This window comes from Hyla sarda, chromosome 3, assembly GCF_029499605.1.
Source record: "Hyla sarda isolate aHylSar1 chromosome 3, aHylSar1.hap1, whole genome shotgun sequence".
Lineage (NCBI taxonomy): Eukaryota > Metazoa > Chordata > Amphibia > Anura > Hylidae > Hyla > Hyla sarda.
Genome location: NC_079191.1, coordinates 289,122,519 through 289,143,833, shown reverse-complemented (window position 1 = coordinate 289,143,833; position 21,315 = coordinate 289,122,519). Strand labels below are relative to the sequence as shown.

At 42.1% G+C, this 21,315-nt stretch overlaps 1 protein-coding gene across 14 annotated transcripts in view; it reads left to right on the top strand.

Annotated features, from left to right (window-relative positions):
* C3H6orf118 (chromosome 3 C6orf118 homolog) overlaps positions 1-21,315 on the top strand; it is a 303,945-nt gene that overhangs the window by 120,210 nt on the left and 162,420 nt on the right. For all 14 annotated transcript variants that reach the window (XR_008891406.1, XR_008891407.1, XM_056566824.1 and 11 more), the window contains 3 exons: positions 637-696; positions 791-915; positions 4,745-4,809. Coding sequence is in view for 12 of the 14 variants with exons in the window: in XM_056566824.1 (XP_056422799.1) it covers positions 637-696; positions 791-915; positions 4,745-4,809 (250 nt within the window). In the remaining 2 variants the exon portion in view is untranslated. The remainder of the gene's footprint in view (positions 1-636; positions 697-790; positions 916-4,744; positions 4,810-21,315) is intronic.

Sequence of the window (21,315 nt, the reverse complement as noted above, 5' to 3'; positions counted from 1 at the left end):
TGCTTATACATCTTATCCCCTATCCAAAGGATAGGGGATAAGGCTGGGTTCACACCACGTTTTGTTAAATACGGTTCCCGTATACGGCTGGGAGGAGGGGGGGGGGCGGGGCTTAATCGCGGTGCCCGCACTCAGCCGTATTCGGGAACCGTATTTAATGTATGTCTATGAGCCGACCAGAGTGAACCGCAGCCTCCGGTCGACTTCGTTTTCGGCCGTATGCGGTTTCCCTAGCGCAGGCAAAAACGTGGTCAACCGCTCATAGACATACATTAAATACGGTTCCCGAATACGGCTGAGTGCGGGTGACGCGATTAAGCCCCGCCCCCCTCCTCCCAGCCGTATACAGGAACCGTAACAAAATGTGGTGTGAACCCAGCCTAAGATGCCTGGATCACTTCACCAGCTATATTAATTTGGGGCAGCATTTTTACTGCATTCTGGGGATGTAAAGGGGCCCCAGCAGTCAGACCCCAACCATTTGCAAGTTGTCCACTATTCACAGGGTATGGAATAGCTTGAAGATGTGTATTTAGATACACATATTACATTGGTCCTACTGTATAGCATTCATGCTAATATTTTATTATTTTTGCATTGGATTTTATTATATTAATATGTCGTTTTCTTTGATAGGCTGCTTATGATTTATATGTTGATTACTTGCTGGATGCTCAGTGTTCTCCACAACATGAGGTAATAGCCACTGGATTTTATTTGCTACAGAAAAACAAGACACAAAAAATCTTATTTCAAACTAAAGAGAAAAAAATAACTTTCAATATCTTAGATTCTAATGTCTGAAATTGCTGGCATGAAGAAACGACCTGTGAACACAGCAGATGTGGAAGAAGTCATGCAGAATGTAAGGGGACTTGAGGACAAGGCTTTTTTTGCCTTAGAGCACAATGACCAGTAAGTAGCAATCTGACATTTTACAGTCAGAAGCTTTTTTTCTTGTTTTGTCATTTTTCCACAACAGAACGGCTCTAATATCATCTTTGATCTGCAAAATAAAATCATTGTGACAGATTGATGAACTGCAAAGAGACATTTTGCCAGAGATTTCAGATTTCTTTACACCTTTCAGTTATATCTAGATTAATGTCTACATAAATTCTATGTAGACTTGTGTTACAGCATTGGAAGTACTTTTACAGTGCAAGGCAGCTGCTGCAAAGAACGGGTCTACATGTTAATGATCCATACATACTGCCGTGGGTTTAGACTGGTCTTATTTTGTAGAGCAGCATGGATTTTTTTTTGTAATCAGCTTCATTAAATGTCTGTTGCTGCTGGGTTATTTTACTTTGGATACATACAGTCAAATATACCATTTTTTTTTTTTATCTAATAAAAGGAAATTATCCACAAAATTATAAAAAAAAAAAAAAAAAAAAAGAATCTGCCAACCAGCAGAAAAACTCAGCAAGAAAATGCCATTGCTATATGTATGTATCTGTATCGGTCTAACCTCTGGCACCCTGATCGTTATAAAGGGGACAATGCTACTACTACTAATACTTCTATTTAAAAATCTTAATCCTTCCAGTACTTCTCAGCTGCTATATGCTCCACAGGAAGTTATTTTCTTTTTGAATATCCTTGCTGTCTTACCACAATGCTTTCTGCTGACACCTCTGTCCATTTTAGGAACTTCCTGGAGCAGAATAGGTTTGCTATGGGGATTTGCTTGTACTCTGGACAGTTTTTAAAATAGATAGGTGTCAGCAGAGAGCACTGTGGTCAGACAGAAAGGAAATTCAAAAAGAAAATAACTTCACCTGGAACATACACAGCTGACAAGTACTGGAAGGGTTAAGATTTTTAAATAGAAGCAATTTACAAATATGTTTAACTTTCTGGCACCAGTTGATTTACATTTTTTTTCCCAGTGGAATACCCCTTTAATATGATGGTAATAACTCTTTAAAGGGGTTATTCACCATAAAGTGATTTTAGTACCTGCCAAACAGTAATGGACATGCTTAGGAAGGATCCCCGCTTTTCTTGGGGCTAAATTGTGAAATTACCATAACGTTGTGGCTATCTTTTTGTGAACTAGGTATTTCCTTTTGGCGTTCGTTCTCTCAACGAACCAGTTGCACAATGATCTCTCTGTCACCCAGCAGTCACTCCACCCATTGAACCAGAACAAGTTCCCTTTGCACACCTGACTAGTGATGTCATGTCTTGGCCACACTGCAATGTGGGAAAACTGGAGATCTGAGTTATTTTGTACGCTGTTATAAATAAATATTGTGGCGAAAATCACATTCGCCCTACTCCAAATATGGCAGTCAGAATAGATCCCTGGATCAACCTTCTGTCCCTAAAAATCTAGTATCCATAACCTGTAATGTTATTATTCTGCAAAAATGCATCCAGACCCCTTTGAAATTCTTTTACCACGTTAACCATGACCACTTCCACAGGCAGAGAATTCCACAGTCTCACAGTAAAGAATTCCTGTCTGTGCTGGTGTAGAAACCTTCTTTCCTCTAAACGTTGAGCATGCCCCCTTGTTATAGATACAGTCCTGGCTATAAATAGATCATGGGCGACATCTCTGTACTGTTCCCTGATATATTTATACATAGTTATTTGGTCTCCCCTAAGCCTTCTTTTTTCTAAACTAAATAACCCTAATTCTGATCATCTTTCTGGGTACCGCAGTCCTCCCATTCCCCATATTACTCTGGTTTCCCCTCTTTGAACCCTCTCCAGCTCCACTATATCTTTCTTGTACACTGGTGCCCAGTACTGTACACAGTATTCCATGTGTGGTCTGACTAGTGATTTGTACAGCGGTAGAATTTTTTCCTTGTTGTGGGGATCTATGCCCCTATTAATGCACCCCATGATTTTATTTGCCTTGGCAGCAGCTGCCCGACACTGGTCACTACAGCTAAATTTACTGTTAACTAAGACTCCTAAGTCTTTTTCCATGTCAGTTGTCCCAAGTGTGCTCCCATTTAATACATAATCCCAGCCCAGATTTTCCTCCCCATGAAATTTCCTTACCTTACATTTATCAGTGTTGAACCTCGTCTGCAATTTCTCAACCCAAACCTCCAACCTATCCAGATCCATTTGTAATAGTGCACTGTCCACTATAGTGTTTACCGCTTTAGAGTTTAGTATCATCTGCAAAGATTTCTACTTTACTATTCAACCCCTCTGCAAGATCATTAATGAATATATTAAATAGGACAGGACCCAAGACTGACCCCTGTGGTACCCCACTAGTAACATTCACCCAATCAGAATAAGTACCATTAATAACCACCCTCTGTTTCCTATCACTGAGCCAGTTTCTTACCCACTTGCACATATTTTCCCCAAGTCCAATCCTTCTCATTTTATGCACCAACCTTTTATGTGGCACCGTATCAAATGCTTTGGAAAAATCTAGATATGACATCCAGCGATTGCCCCTGGTCCTGTCTAGAGCTCACCTCCTCATAAAACCTGATCAGGTTAGTTTGACAGGACCGATCCATCATAAAGCCATTCTGATATGGAGTCATACATTTATTTTTATCAAGATACTCCAAAATAGCATCCCTTAGGAAACCCTCAAACAATTTACATACAACGCACATTATCCAAACCTTCCTTGAAGCAGGACATGAAAGGCTGCCTAACAGTGTAACACTGATAAGTGCAGTATATCGCAACACAGTAGTGTATTATCGCAATGTTTTTGTTCATCCCACCTTCAAAAAAGTAGGAATGAAAGTTATTAAAAAATAATGTACCTCAAAATTGTGCCCAAAAAGCAACTTCTCCTGCAAAAAAGCAAGCCCTTACCCTATGCAAGCCTTCAGCTCAAATGACAGAAAACAAATAATTTGTCAGAAAAACATGTCCGCAAAATATATTTACTTTATTTTCTATACTACACAGTGAATTCTGTAAAAATAAATGACAAAACACAATGGTGTAATTCCCCTCCCCCAAACAACTCAATAAACCTAAAAAAAAAAAAAACATGCTAGAAAGCATAGGTGTCATTACTTTTCATAGAAGTCCTCTTCCACCCCATGGTAGAATTTAAAACGTACCCGTCAGATCCAACAAAATTTTTTTTTAAATATATCACTCAGTACCTAATCCTGACAATGTACATCAAATTGTTATGTGTCTAGCACCTTTATTTATCTTTTTATTACACTTTTAATTTAGCTCACTAGTCTGAATTCCTCTCAAAGGGAGGGGGCATGGTCTCACTGGGCAGGTCTCCACCCCCTTCCTCAGCATGCGGTCTGCTCACATCTCTCCTAGCATTAGCAAAACTACAACTCCCAGCTTGTCCTCACTGACAGTAGCGGGACACAAGCTGACAATGGGAGGATTTTTCCTCCACCTGTGAGCACTGCGTTCATAGCTGTCAATCAAGGAAGTGTGTCCATGACATGGGTGATGATGCATGGACACAGCAGGACTAGTATGTGTCCAAGCAGGCAGGGGGGACAGTTTTTTGACTGGCTTTTTCAGTATGAAATACTGAAAATTTGCTAATGAAAGCAATTGCAAAACCTATTGGTTTTGCATGCTTTACAACATACCAAAAGTTTTTTTTATCTGACATGCCCATTTAAAGGACTTTTAGTTTCAATTATACTAACTAGAAAGATGCAGATAATACCTAGTTTAAGGTTTTATTAATAAATGTAATATTTTCTTAGTTGTTATGCAAACAAACATTTTTTTATATTTTGTTCTTGCTTCTTATCTGTAGACTTAGAAATGATTTGAAGACTGTTCTGAGCAATGCTTTCATCCCTGACATGGTGTCTGACAAAGGCAAGTATAATTATATAAAAGGATCAAAATATTATATTTCATGCAAGAAAAACAGTTTTTCTTAAACCCCCTTGGTTCCTTAAAGTTAGCAAGTTTCAGTTTATTTAATAAATTAGTATATAATACATTTTTGTGCTAATGAACTTAAAGATGCTGTTCGACATTTTGAAGTTCCCCTGCAATTTCCATACCAATATGCCCTTGTTTGCCCCCTGATCCCCAGCCAGTCCCACTCGACATGACGTATGGCTGCTGCAACACTATAAAAACCTCTACATAATTTTTTTTCTTTTCATTTGCGTTCTAAATGCAGAATTAAGTAATTTTCAATAACATTTTTGTTTTTAAAAATAAATACAAAATAATCAAATCCTACCTACTGCTGCTACTGTAGAGTTTGTGTGAAGACTTCTTCTCAATCTGATATACCGTATTTATCGGCGTATAACACGCACTGGCGTATAACACGCACCCCCATTTTAATAGGGAAATTTAAGTAAAAAATAAATACATATAAGATAAATGACAGACTAAATGCCATATCATCCCTCTAACTTTGATTTTGCCTGAACTTCAGTTTGGTCCCCCCTTCCAGTGCCACATCATTCCTCCCCTTTTATCAGCCCGTGTGCCACATTTACACCCCCCACCCCTTACCCTCTCATCATTCCCCACTGTCTTATCATTCCCCCACCCCTCTCTTATCATGCCCCCTCTCATCATGCCCTCTTCTCACCATGCCCCCTCTCATCATGCCCCCTTCTCACCATGCCCCCTTCTCACCATGCCCTCCTCTCAGCATGCCCTCCTCTCATCATGCCCCCTCTCATCATGCCCTCCTCTCATCATGACCTCCTCTCATCATGCCCTCTTCTCACCCTGCCCCCTTCTCATCATGCCCCCTTCTCATCATGCCCCCTTCTCATCATGCCCTCTTCTCACCATGCCCCCTCTCATCATGCCCTCCTCTCATCATGCCCTCCTCTCATCATGCCCCCTTCTCATCATGCCCCCTTCTCACCATGCCCCCTTCTCATCATGCCCCCTTCTCACCATGCCCCCTTCTCACCATGCCCCCTTCTCATCATGCCCCCTTCTCATCATGCCCCCTTCTCATCATGCCCCCTTCTCATCATGCCCCCTTATCATCATGCCCTCTTCTCATCATACCCCCTTATCACCATGCCCCCTTATCACCATGCCCCCTTCTCACCATGCCCCCTCTCATCATGCCCCCTCTCATCATGCCCCCTCTCACCATGCCCCCTCTCACCATGCCCCCTCTCACCATGCCCCCTCTCACCATGCCCCCTCTCACCATGCCCCCTCTCACCATGCCCCCTCTCACCATGCCCCCTCTCATCTTGCCCCTTCTCATCATGCCCCCTTCTCACCATGCCCCCTCTCATCTTGCCCCCCTCTCATCTTGCCCCCCTCACATCATGCCCCCCTCACATCATGCCCCCCTCACATCATGCCCCCTTTTCATCATCCCCTTTCCCTCCGTTTTTGATATATACATTTTTCGCATCTTCCTTACTTAGCCGCGCTCGGCAGGCCAGGTCCGGTGTCGGGTCTTGCGGGCTGCGGTCAGTGAAGCTGGATGAGTGATGTACTCTGCCGGCTGCACAGCATCAGGGACGTCACTCATCATTCGCTGTATCCGCCGCTGGTCAGTGTGGTCGCCGCTGGCAGCCCAACCGCAGCCACCTTAGAATAGTCACAGCGGCAGCAGCATTGAATGAGGGACGTCCTGATCTTGTGCAGCGGAGCTAGCAGAGGACATCACTCATCCGGCTTCACTGACCGCAGCCGACACCGGACCTGGCCTGGCGAGCGCGGCACGGTAACGAAGATGAAAAAAAAACAATACAATAAAAAGCAGAGGGGAAAAGAAGGAACATTTTAAAAAAAACAAAGGGGGAGCCGTGCGCTGGTCACTGATTTAAAGTGGCCGCGGCCAGGCTGCTAATCCTTAACAAGCAGCCGCTGCTGCGGCCACTTTAAATCAGTGACAAAAAGGTTTATCGGTGTATAACACGCAGACAGACTTTTTGCCCTGAATTAAAGTTTTAAAAGTGCGTGTTATACGCTGATAAATACGGTACTCTACAGGTCTGGTCCTTAAGGACATGTTTTTTTTTTGCAGTTTCTTTTTTCCTCTTGGTCTTTTAAAAGCCATAACGCTATGATTTTTTCACTTACAGACCCCTATAAGGGCTTGTTTATTTGCGCCACCAACTGTACTTTGTAATGACATCACAAATTTTACCACCAAATCTACAGTGAAATGAAAAAAATTATATATTTGTCTGGATAAATTGAAAAAAAGCTATTTAGAAACTTTTAGGGGCTTTAGTTTCTACGCAGTGAATTTTTTGGTACAAGTGACATGTTATGTCAAAGATTGATACCCAACTTATATAGGTTTTGTTTTATTTTACTACTATTAAAACATTTACTTTTTGTATAAAAATTAGTATGTTTAAATTGTCCTATTAAAACTTTATTTTTGCGTAGGCGGGGAAGTAAGAGGACTCATATTTTGCCATTGGTCTTAAAGGGGTACACCACTGGCCAGCGTTCGGAACTAAATGTCCCGAAGGCTGATTTTGCACTGCGAGGGTTGGTCACGCTCCTTGTGACGTTACGGCCACACCCCCTCAATGCGAGACTTGCAATGAAGGGGCATAGCCGTAGCGTCACGAGGGGCGTGGCCGACCCCCGCAGCGCGAAAACAGCGTTAGGAACACTTAGTTCCGAACGCTGGCCAATGGTATGCCCCCTTAAGACCAAAGGCAAAATATGAGCCCTCTTACGTCCCCGCCTATGGAAAAATAAAGTTATAGTGGTCAGAATAGGACAATTTAAAGGACATCTGCAGTGCTGGGCAAAAAAACCTTTTTTTTACCTCATTTAATAGGTCTTTGAAAGACCTTTCCAACGATGTCTCCCCCATCAAAATTGGCCCAGTCGTTTTCCCGTTATCAGCACACGAATTACGGAGGAGAAGTTAAAGTAAAACTACATCACCCATCATGCCTTGTGCTTACTTCCTGTAAGCTGCTGCCCTCCCCCTGTTCTATCCCCCGAGCAAATTATTATATTGTAATGCTCACATCTCCCTTCCCTATGCATACACCCTCCCCTTCTGCTCATCTCCCCCTCCACATGCTGGCTCCTGTCCAGTGATGAAGCAGGCTGCCTCCGTGCTCACTGTAGACAGACAGTCTGCATAGCTAGAATCAGCAGTGTCGGCACTGGAGAGTGAATAGTGAAAGTAAAAATGGTAAAAAAAAACCATAATTGTTTGTCTATAAAACTGTCCTGATAGGGGTCCCTCCATCTTTTTCACAACTACAACTCCAAGCATGCCCACTTATTTTATATGCTGTTCGGGCATGCTGGGAATTCCAGTGGTGCCTCCAGCTGTTGCAAGACTACAAATCCCAGCATGCCCTGTCAGCTTTCTGCTGTATGTGCATGCTTGGAGTTGCAGAGGTGACTCCAGCTGTTGTAAGACTATACATCCAAGCATGCCGTGACAGCTTTCTGCTGTTTGAGTGTATAAAGCAGAGCCGAGTGTGTGATCATATGTATACAGCAGAGCCGAGTGTGTGAATGTGTGTATACAGCAGGGCCGAGAGTGTGATTGTGTGTATACAGCAGAGCTGAGTGTGTGATCGAGTGTATATAGGAGAGCCGAGTGTGATTGTGTGTATACAGCAGAGCCGAGTGTGTGATTGTGTGTATACAGCAGAGCCGAGTGTGTGATCAGGTGCATACAGCAGAGCCGAGTGTGTGATCGTGTGTATACAGCAGAGCTGAGTGTGTGATCGAGTGTATACAGCAGAGCAGAGACACACAATCACACTCGGCTCTACTGTATACACTCAATCACACAAGTAGTCTCCTGGGAGTTGTAGTTCACCAACACCTCTATTGTATCTCAGTAGTCTCCTGGGATTTGTAGTTCACCAACACCTCTATTGTATCAGTAGTCTCCTCGGAGTTGTAGTTCACCAACTCCTCTATTGTATCTCAGTAGTCTCCTGGGATTTGTAGTTCACCAACTCCTCTATTGTATCTCAGTAGTCTCCTGGGAGTTGTAGTTCACCAACACCTCTACTGTATCAGAAGTCTCCTGGGAGTTGTAGTTCACCAACACCTCTATTGTATCTCTGTAGTCTCCTGGGTGTTGTAGTTCACCAACACCTCTATTGTATCAGGAGTCTCCTGGGAGTTATAGTTCACCAACACCTCTATTGTATCTCTGTAGTCTCCTGGGTGTTGTAGTTCACCAACACCTATATTGTATCTCTGTAGTCTCCTGGGGGTTGTAGTTCACCAACACCTATATTGTATCTCAGTAGTCTCCTGGGATTTGAAGTTCACTAACACCTCTATTGTATCTCAGTAGTCTCCTGGGAGTTGTAGTTCACCAACACCTCTATTGTATCTCTGTAGTCTCCTGGGTGTTGTAGTTCACCAACACCTATATTGTATCTCTGTAGTCTCCTGGGGGTTGTAGTTCACCAACACCTATATTGTATCTCAGTAGTCTCCTGGGATTTGAAGTTCACCAACACCTCTATTGTATTTCAGTAGTCTCCTGGGAGTTGTAGTTCACCAACACCTATATTGTATCTCTGTAGTCTTCTGACTGGGAGTTGTAGTTCACCAACACCTGTATTGTATCTCTGTAGTCTCCTGGGAGTTGTAGTTCACCAACACCTATATTGTATCTCTGTAGTCTCCTGGGAGTTGTATGTCACCAACACCTCTATTGTAACTCTGTAGTCTCCTGGGAGTTATAGTTCACCAACACCTCTATTGTATCTCTGTAGTCTTCTGGTAGTTGTAGTTCACCAACACCTCTATTTTATCTCTGTAGTTTCCTGGGGATTGTAGTTCACCAACACCTCTATTGTATCTCTGTAGTCTCCTGGGTGTTGTAGTTCACAAACACCTCTATTGTATCTCTGTAGTCTCCTGGGTGTTGTAGTTCACCAACACCTATATTGTATCAGGAGTCTCCTGGGAGTTGTAGTTCACCAACACCTCTATTCTATCTCTGTAATCTCCTGGGTGTTGTAGTTCACCAACACCTCTATTGTATCTCTGTAGTCTCCTGGGTGTTGTAGTTCACCAACACCTATATTGTATCTCTGTAATCTCCTGGGAGTTGTAGTTCACAAACACCTCTATTGTATCTCTGTAGTCTCCTGGGAGTTGTAGTTCATACACCAGTGTTTCCCAACCAGGGTGCCTCCAGATGTTGCAAAACTACTACTCCCAGCATTCCCTGGTTGGGAAACACTGGCATACACACACACACACACACACACATAACAGGGACTACAACTCCCAGCATGTGTCATTCAGTAGTCCCCCCCCCCCCCTCTCACACACAGAATCAGTATGATATTTATTCCCTGTAGTCTATACACCACCAGCCCGTGCAGTGTAATATGTCTCCTTCACACACACGTCCTCCCCTCCCCCCTCCCTGCTCTGTGGTTTGCTCTGTGTTTCCCCCATGAAAACTTGAAACCTCCCCGTGGTAAGTGAGGTCCTATGTAGACAGAGCAGGGGAGGGGGGAGGAGCTGTGGACGTCCTCATTCTCCACCTGCTTGAATCTTATAGATAGGGGCGTTTCTGAGGATGAGCCTATGGCTGCCTCAGAAAGCACCCGCTCATGCATATGCATAAGCAGGGAGGACCCGACCGAGGCTAGGGGGAGCACAAACACTGCTGGGAGGAAGAGATCTCCGTCCCCAAGATGGCGGCTGCAATGTAATGAATAGGGGACGGGCGCAGGACTACTGGGCTATGCTGGCAACTCTAATATCTCAGAAACGGCTGCATATAGGTAAATAGAACTAATTGACTGAATTGTATAACTTTTGTTTGGGGAACATTTGGGCAGGGATTTTTGACCACTACAGTTGTCCTTTAAACATACACATTTTTATACAGTATTAAAATAGTATTAAAATAGTTAAGTTCTGAACACTGGCCAGTGGAATACCCCTTTTAAGTTTTTATGGATACTTTTATTTTTTATGGGACTTTCTGATCGCTTTTCATAAATTTTTTTATGGTATAATAAGCGTACAAAAATACGCAGTTCTTGACTTTGGTATGTTTTTTTTACATTTACACCATTGACCGTTCAGTTAAAATAACATTTATGCACGCGGAGTTACCACATATGTTTATATTTTTGTTTACATAACTTTATATTAAAAACTGGAAAAGGGGGGGGGTTATTCAAACTTTTCTTAGGGAAGGGGGTTAATTCATATTTATTAACTTTTAATTACATTTTTTTTACTCCCCATTGAAGACTATTACATGCAATATTCAGATAGCATACACTGATCAGTGATGCTCCATAGCAGAGCATTAATCAGTGTTATTAGTGCTCGATTGCTTCTGCCTGCAATGGCTGGCTGCAGAAATGGAGCAACGATTGGACGTCGGGGAAGGAGGTACTTCCCTCCATCCTCACAGCTGATCAGGACATCTCGATTTCCCGCGATTTACACTGAGCAGCCGGGGACAGATTTAGTCACTTTTAGATGCTGTGATCAACTTTGATCATGGCGTCTAAAGGGCTAATGCCGGACATCGGCCTGATCGGCAATGTCCGGCATTAGCCGCGGGTCCTGGCTGCTGATAGCATTCGGGACCATACGGGTATGATGCATGCTCAGCTCCTTAGCTGGCTTCATACCTCTGCCGTGCCGCTGTGCTGTTTATAAATAGCTTTTTTGTGACTGTCGTTAGAGACAATTTTTTCCATTTAACCACATAAGGACGCAGGGGGTACCTGTACGCCCTGGTCCTTTTACCGGGGTTTTACCCCCTTAACCCCTAAGGACCAAGTCCATTTTCACCTTAAGGACCAGGCCAATTTTATTTTTTAGTTTGTTTTTTCCTCCTTGCCTTCTAAAATCCATAACTCCTTAATATTTCCATCTACAGACCCATATAAGGGCTTGTTTTTTGTGTGACCAATTGTACTCTTATTTTACCATAAAATGTGTGGCGAACCCAATTAAATCATTTTTAAGGAGGAAATTTAAATGAAAACCACAATTTTGCACATTTTGGAGGGTTTCGTTTTCACACTATACACTTTACGGTAAAAATGACATGTGTTCTTTATTCTGTGCGTCAATACGATTAAAATGATACCCATGGCTAGATACTTTTATATTTTGTACCGCTTAAAAAAAAATCTAAAACCTTTTGTACAAAATCAGTAATCTAAAATCACCCTATTTTGACCACCTATAACTTTTTCATTTTTCCATATATAGGGCGGTATGAGGGCCAATTTTTTGCGCTTTTTTTGTACTTTTTATCGATCCAACATTTGCATATATAAAACTTTTAGATCATTTTTTATTAATTTTTTAAAATAAAATGTGACAAAAAAAGCAGCATTTTTGGACTTTTCTTATTTTTTACGTTTACGCCATTCACTGTACGGGATAATTAACATTGTATTTTGATAGTTCGGACATTTACACAAAATACAAAATATGTTTATATAAACGTAAAAATAATTTTACTCTTTTTGGAGGTAAAATGGGAAAAACGGCCAATTTTTATTTGGGGAGGGGATTTTTCACTTTTTTTTACTATTTATTTTGACATTTTTCAACTTTTTTTATTACACTTTTTCTGTCCCCATAGGGGACTATCTATAGCAATCCTTTGATTGCTAATACTGTTCAGTGCTATGTATAGGACATAGCACTGATCAGTATTATCGGTGATCTTCTGCACTGGTCTGCTCGATCTCAGACCAGAGCAGAAGACCCCGGGAGCCAGGTGAGGGGACCTCCTTCCGCCAAGCTGGATGATCGGATCTCCGCGGCGTCACGGCATCTGAGGGGTTAATGGCGGACATACGTGCGATTGCGGATGTCGGCCATCACCGGTGGGTCCCTGGCTGCTGCTAGCAGCCTGAAACTGCCGTGTATGACGCGAGCACCATTCCGATTCTTGCGGTCATACACAGGACGTAAATGTATGTCCTGGTGCACGACGTCCCGCCAAACCAGGACGTACATTTACGTCGGTGGTCGTTAAGGGGTTAAGGACCACAGGTTTTTTTTGCACTTTATTTTTTCCTCCTTACCTTCTAAAAATCATAATACATTATCAGAAAATTACTAAACGGGAGCGCTTTAGTTTAGGAAACTAAAAAAAAAACACACACACGCACACAAAAAAAAATATATATATACATAGAAAATTAAAATGTATTTATAAGATAAGGGGCACTCACCCGGTGTGAGCAGTCCCATAAATATAGGATCCACCGCAAACACCACCAGGGCCACGTTGGTATATATAGATATGTTGAAAAGTTTTCCTCCACCAGGGTAGTTATCAAATCAGGGTTGGAGGGCGTCAAGGTTTAGATCCGGGTGGACTTCAAGTGCAGCCGTATAAGCAATATTAGAGGGAAATAAAAGTAACCAGCGCTCAAGAGGACATTAATAAAAATAGAGGAGACAAGTGCAAAAAATGAGGCTTTAACTTACTCCACGTTTGGAGTAAACCGCCCTCCAGAATAACGTGTAGTCTAGCTTGAGTTTCTTCAGTCAGTAATGTAACCATAGGGATGAGTCTGCGGCATCTTCTTGCAGCGACTCGTTTCTGAGGTTACAAAGGCTTCCGCCACCTCCTTCATCAGTCACAACATTAAAGACATTATATACATACAAGGTAAGTGCTTACCGGATGCTTCACCGTCGCTCTATCCCTCCATATTTCCAATGTAATCACATGATTCGCGCTCCTCCAAGCGTGTGACATCCGGTGTGCGTCAGGTCACCTGACCATCCGTGCGTTCCACCGACGTCACTTCCTGTAACCGTGGAACGCATAGGGAAAACCAGGCTCTGGAAACTGGGGCGCAGAGAAAGGCAACTATTACAATATACTTAGAGATGTATTGTAGATGAAAATGAGTTATTATAGCCCTATAGAATCATCTAGGGGAAAAAAATATTAAAATAATATTAATATATTAAGATAATAAATAAATGAGAGGCAGTGGGTGTAATTCTGTCCAGGCAAACCTTTTATAGGGTGCCGGACCGTCACATACACACAGTGCCCCTATTAATATACTTGTTCTAAAATGTTATTTAAACCTTGAGGGATTAAAGTTTTAAGCCTAAATATCCAAAACATTTCTTTATTGCAGAGTATTTTGTAATCTCGGTTTCTGATTTTTTCCAGTGGTGTCACTTTCATACCTTTTCGGATCTTTTTAGTGATGGTGTAAGAAGAGACGTGATACACTGTAGTGTGTATCCATTTTTTATATTGGATCTGTGTTTATTAATACGGATTCTTAGACTGTTTATCATCCTGCCAATATAGCGTAGTCCACATTGACATTCTATCATATATATGATATAATTACTACTGCAATCTAAACGATCCTTTAAAAGATATGGTTTGGATTCATCTGGAATTTCCACCTCAGTTCTTTTTATTATAGATTTGTTCGCAGCATTTTCAGCGACTTATACCGCATTTATACACCCCTTTTAGTTTCTCCTAAGCCCCCTTTAGTTTTTTTTTTGGGACTACCCGTTGCTTTCGTGGTATAGATGGTGCTAGTATGTTTTTTAGGGTTTTACTTCTCCTAAAGACACATCTGGGTTTCTCAGTAATACATTTATTTAAAATTGGATCTCCCTTAATCAGACCCCAATTGGTTCGCAATATATTTTTTATCTCTGAATGTGAATTATTATACCTAGTAATAAAGGCTGCATCGAATGTTGTTTATATCCCTGGTCAGTTTCTACTTTTTTGTGTCCTGGTAAACAGTCTGTTTGAGATAAGGTATTTATTCGTTTTAGGGCCCCATCTATCAAAGGTTTAGGGTAGCCTTTTTGTCTAAACCGATTCTGTAAAACCAAGGTTTGTTGTTTTAACTCCTGGTCAGAGAAACAGTTACGCCTTGTTCTCTTCATCTAACCATAGGGGACATTATTTTTCAAGCTCTTATTGTGACAACTATTCTGTAGCACACCTGGGGAGGGGTTAATTGTTTAACTGCTCTCAGGTGTATAAAACTAACTGGGATACTCTGTGAGCTTTGCTCTGGCTGAGTCTCTCTGAAGCTTTGGTTTGTATTCTTAAGTGTGAACATCTGAGAAGTTTTATACGCAGAAGTTTAAAAAGCAGGAGTTGTAAGCAGGACCCACTGTAACTGTAAGTATTACACACCCTTGATAAAAGTAGTTTTTCTTAATAGTTAATAACAGCTGTTTGTCACCAAGGATATGGACAGCAGGATTGGAGGTTTTCTTCAGTGCACATTGTGCCACATGTAAACATCTCTGGAGCAGCAGCTTCAGGGTGAATACCGCTGTGACAAATGTGAGCATGTTGCCCACCTGCAAGCTCGTATTAGAGATCTAGAGGAGCAAAATGCAACATTGAGGGCGATTGACAATCTTGAAAGGAGCATACTGCTTACAGAGCAAGCAGTTAGTGGGGTAGAAATGGAGGTTGGAGAAACTAGCCAGGAGGCCCAAGTAGGGAGCTGGGTTAATGTAGTTAGAGGGACTGGAAAGGGGGCAAGAAAAAGGAAGGCCACTTCTGCTTCTGATCTCCCAAGTAAAATTGCCAAGTTGGGCGATGATGCGAGGGCCTCAGTATCAGAGATGGCAACCCTAGTGGATACCGGTCTCCCTAACAGCCTGGGGAACAGCTCAACTAGTAGTGTGGGGGATGGTAACGCAGGTAGGCCAAGACAGTTAGTTGTGGTAGGGGATGGAGGGAATGACCTCTAAGGTTGTGTTCTCTGGAATACTTCCTGTGCCATGCACATCGCAGGAAAGACGGCGGGAGCTTAGGGAGTTAAATGCATGGCTTAAGTCGTGGTGTAAGGGGGAAGGGTTTGGGTTTTTAGAGCACTGGGCTGACTTTTCATTGGGGTACAAACTCTATTCTACAGATAATTTGCACCTGAATGGAAGGGGGTCCGCTGTGCTGGGGGAGAGAATACTGGAAGGGGTGGCAGAGTATTTAAACTAGGTGAGTGGGGGGAGGATAATAAAGCAAAGAAATCAGACAGTGGGATGGATAGGTTAGAGAGGGGTCAGGACATAATGGTGGGTGGAGAGGAGTCCTGTGGGGGGAGGTTGAGAGCAGTGGATAAGGAGATCCATGGGTTACAAACCAGCCGTAAAAATAAATGTAGCCCGAAAAATTGTAATCCCAATAATTCAAAAAATTCCATTAGCCCCAATAACTCAATAACTACAATAAGCCCCATTAAGTCAAATAATAACATTAGTCCCAATAACTTAAATAATACCGTTAGACCCAATAACGCAAAAAATCCCATTAGCCCAAATAACTTAAATAGTACAATTAGCACTTATAACTCAAATAATAACATTAACCCCAATAACTCAGAAAATCCCATTAGTGAGACTATATGTGTAAAACTTAATGGAAATGTAAAGTGTATGTTCACAAATGCCAGAAGCCTAGCAAATTAAATGGGGGAGCTTGAGGCCTTGATACTGGAGGAACATATTGATATATTTGGGGTCATTGAGACATGGCTGGACTCCTCGCAAGACTGGGCTGTCAATCTGCAGGGTTTACATTGCTTCGCAAGGATAGAATGAACAGAAAAGGTGGTGGAGTCTGTCTGTATGTTAGAAGTGGTATGAAAGTCAGTGTGAACGATGCCATAGTGTGTGATGATTTTGAGGATGTGGAATCATTGTGGGTAGAATTACAAAAGGAGGGAAATACTGAAAAAATAGTATTTGGTGTAATCTACAGACCCCCTAATATCACTGAAGAGATAGAAGGTCGACTGCATAAACAAATAGAGAGGGCAGGTACAGTGGTAATAATGGGAGATTTTAACTATCCAGATATAGATTGGGGTAGGGGGCTGGCTAAAACTACAAAGGGGAGAAAATTCCTAAATTTATTGCAGGATAATTTTATGGGTCAGTTTGTGGAGGACCCAACAAGAAGATCTTATCATTTCCAACAACGCAGAGCTGGTTGGTAATGTAGCCGTGCGGGAAAACCTTGGTAATAGCGACCACAATATAGTTACTTTTGACTTAAAATGTAGAAAACAAAGACAGACGGGGAAGGCAAAGACATATAACTTTAAAAAGGCAAACTTCCCTGGGCTGAGAGCTGCACTACAGGACATAGACTGGGGGGGGGTGTTGTCAAATACTGATACAGAAGGTAAATGGGACATTTTTAAATCAACTCTAAATAACTATACAGCTAAATATATACCAAAGGGGAACAAATATAAACGATTAAAACTAAATCCTACATGGCTGACAAAAGATGTTAAAAGAGCAATAAACAACTAAAAAATAGCCTTCAAAAAATTCTAATCTGATGGGTCAGCTATAACATTTAAACAGTACAAGGAGCTTAATAAAATCTGTAAAAATGTAATAAAAACAGGAAAAATTCAAAATTAGAGACAGGTGGCCAAAGAAACCAAAACTAATCCTAAATATTTTTTTAGATATATAAATACAAAAAAACCAAGGACAGAGCATGTAGGACCCCTTAATAATGATAATGGGGAGGTTGTCACGGGCGATCAAGAGAAGGCTTTGCTACTGAATAGTTCTGTATATACTATGGAAGAAGGAGCTGACATTGGACAGGTCAGTGCTGGAAACGCATCATGTAATGTACTGAACTGGCTTAATGTAGAGATGGTACAAGGTAAGTTAAGTAAAGTAAATGTAAGCAAATCTCCAGGACCGGATGGACTACACCCAAGAGTTCTTAGAGAGGTAAGTTCAGTAATATCTGTACCCTTGTTCATGATATTTAGAGATTCTCTGGTGTCTGGTATTGTGCCAAGGGACTGGCACAAGGCAAATGTGGTGCCAATCTTCAAAAAGGGCTCTAGGTCTTCACCAGGCAATTATAGACCGGTAAGTTTAACGTGCATTGTGGGTAAATTGTTTGAAGGACTTATATGGGATTACATACAGGAATACATAGGGGATAATAGTATTATAAGTGATAGCCAGCATGGGTTTACTAAGGATAGAAGTTGTCAAACCAATCTAATTTGCTTTTATGAAGAGGTGAGTAGAAGCCTTGACAGAGGAATGGCTGTGGATATAGTGTTTCTGGATTTTGCTAAAGCATTTGATACTGTCCCTCATAGATGTCTGACAGGTAAGTTAAGGTCTTTGGGTTTGGAAACTTTAGTTTGTAACTGGATTGAACACTGGCTCATGGATCGTACCCAGAGAGTGGTGGTCAATGATTCGTACTCTGATTGGTCCCCGGTTATTAGTGGTGTACGCCAAGGTTCTGTACTGGGACCGCTGTTGTTTAATTTATTTATCAATGATAAAGAGGATGGTATTAACAGCTCTGTTTCTATCTTTGCAGATGACACCAAGCTTTGTAGCGCGGTACAGTCTATAGAGGATGTGTATAGGTTACAAGATGACTTGGATAGACTAAGTGTCTGGGCAACCACTTGGCAAATGAGGTTCAATGTGGATAAATGTAAAGTTATTCATCTGGGTACTAATAACATGCATGCGTTGAATGTCTTAGGGGGGATTAAACTGGCAGAGTCACTGGTAGAGAAGGATCTGGGTGTACTTGTGGATCACAGACTTCAGAATAGCATGCAATGTCAGGCTGCTGCTTCCAAAGCCAGCAGGATATTGTCATGTATATAAAGAGGCATGGACTCGAGGGACATGGACATAATACTCCCCCTTTATAAAGCATTGGTACGGCCTCACCTGGAATATGCTGTTCAGTTTTGGTCACCTGTCCATAAAAGGGACACTGCGGAGCTGGAAAGGGTGCAGAGACGTGCGACTAAACTAATATGGGGCATGGAACATCTTCGCTATGAGGAGCGATTAAAGGAGTTACAATTGTTTAGTCTTGAGAAGAGACGTTTAAGGGGGGATATGATAAATGTATATAAATGGCCCATACAAAAAATATGGAGAAAAACTGTTCCAGGTTAAACCCCCCCCAAAGGACAAGGGGGCACTCCCTCCGTCTGGAGAAGAAAAGGTTTAGTCTAAAGGGGCGACATGCCTTCTTTACCATAAGAACTGTGAATTTATGGAACAGTCTACCTCAGGAACTGGTCACAGCAGGAACAATTAATAGCTTTAAAACAGGGTTAGATACATTCCTGGAACAAAATAACATTAATGCTTATGCAGAATTATAAAACTACATCCCTTCCCCTTACACCCTTCCCTTCAATTCCCTGGTTGGACTTGATGGACGTATGTCTTTTCAACCATACTAACTATGTAACTATCATAACTCAGGTAGCTGTTTGCATCCATCCTTAAAATGGGTGGTGGTATTCAAACAGCCCTCCTGAATATATATTTTTAAATCCAGGTAAACAATTTCTTGATTAATAACATGGGAGGTAAAATTTAAACCCCAATCATAGATATTTAATTCTTGGATGAAGTCCACAAGCGACTCCTCGGAAGCACTCCAAATCAGGATGATATAGTCGATGAATCGCCTGTAGAACTAATTTCACGCATGGATCCTGGATCCGCTTCTCAAAGGCCCAAACGTACAGGTTTGTGTAACAGGGGGCAAATTTTGTCCCCATAGTTGTCCCGCAAACCTGCATGTAGTATTCCCCATTATAGGAAAAATAATTATGGGTTAATGTATACAGTATGGCCTCTAATAAAAAAAAAAATTTGCGGAGTGGGCATCAAGGGGTCCTCTTCTAGAAAAGTTTTAATAATTTCTATTCCTTTAGAAAGGGGGATGTTACTGTATAAACTAGTAACATCCAGTGTAGCCCATATATAGTTTTGTTCCCATGTGATCTCTTTTAGTAATGTTAGTAAATGGCCAGTATCTTTGAGATAAGCTGGCAAGTTTACCACAAATCTTTGAAGTTGGTGGTCTATATATTCCGATAGGCCACCAGTAATAGAATCCATGCTGGCTATTATTGGTCTACCAGGCGGGTTTCTTTTATCCTTGTGTATCTTAGGCAAAATATAAAAGTAAGACACACTAGGATTGGGACTATAGATTAAGTTCTTTACACATTTTAGCAAACAATGTTCTTCTAGGGCTTTATCCAGGATACATTTCAGATTTTAGTTTTATTGTTCAGTGTTTTTTTTTTTTTTTAGTTTTTTTTATAATATTTTTGGTCTGATAAAATATTGACCGCTTCCTTATGGTACTTCTCATAGTCCATTATGACAATCCTGCAGATTGTCACAAAGATTTGACAAATCTGCAGATTTAATTACTAGATTAGTATTTTCTGTTAAAGATTTAAACCCATAAATCTTTAACAGAAAATACTAATATGGTAATGTACTGTGTAGCATGTCTGAACAATTAAATATAAGGATAGCTAAACTGCACGGTTGATGGCGTACACGTAAAAAAGTACCAAAGTCCAAAATTTTGCATTTTTTAGTCACTTCATATACCATAAAAAAATTACCGTATTTATCGGGGTATACCACCCACCGGCCTATAACACGCACCCTCATTTTACCAAGGATATTTGGGTAAAAAAAGTTTTTTACCCAAATATCCATGGTAAAATGAGGGTGCGTGTGTGCGCGTGTATACCCCGATACATCCCTAGGAAAGGCAGGGGGAGAGAGGCCGTCGCTGCCCGCTTCTCTCCCCCTGCCTTTCCTGGGGTCTAGAGCCCTGCTGCCGGCCCTTCTCTCCCCCTGGCTATCGGCGCCTCTGCCCGTTCTGTCCCCCTGACTATCGGTACCGGCGCCCCATTGCCGGCGCCGATAGCCTGGGGGAGAGAAGGGACAGCTGCACCCATTGCTGGCGCCGCTGCCCTGTTGCCTCCCCCCATCCCCGGTGGCATAATTACCTGGGTCGGGTCCGCGCTGCTGCAGGCCTCCGGCATGCGTCCCCTTCGTCGTTGCTATGCGCTGCACGGCGCGGCGCATGACGTCAGTGCGCCGCGCCGTGCATAGCAACGAAGCAGGGGACGCACGCCGGAGGCCTGCAGCAGCGTGGACCCGACCCAGGTAATTATGCCACCGGGGATGGGAGGAGGCAAAGGGGCAGCGGCGCCAGCAATGGGTGCAGCTGCCCCTTCTCTCACCATGGCTGTCGAATGACTGCTCAGTGCCTGAGATCCAAGCATGAGCAGTGAAGCGGCAGAATCATCGATCACTGGTTTCCTATGAGAAACCAGTGATCAATGTAAAAGATCAGTGTGTGCAGTGTTATAGGTCCCTATGGGAGCTATAACACTGCAAAAAAAAAAGTGAATAAAGATCATTTAACAACTCCCCTAATAAAAGTTTGAATCACCCCCCTTTTCCCATATAAAAACCAGTGTAAATAAAAATAAACTTATGTGGTATCGCCGCGTGCGGAAATGTCCGAATTATAAAAATATATCGTTAATTAAACCGCACGGTCAATGGCGTATGCGCAAA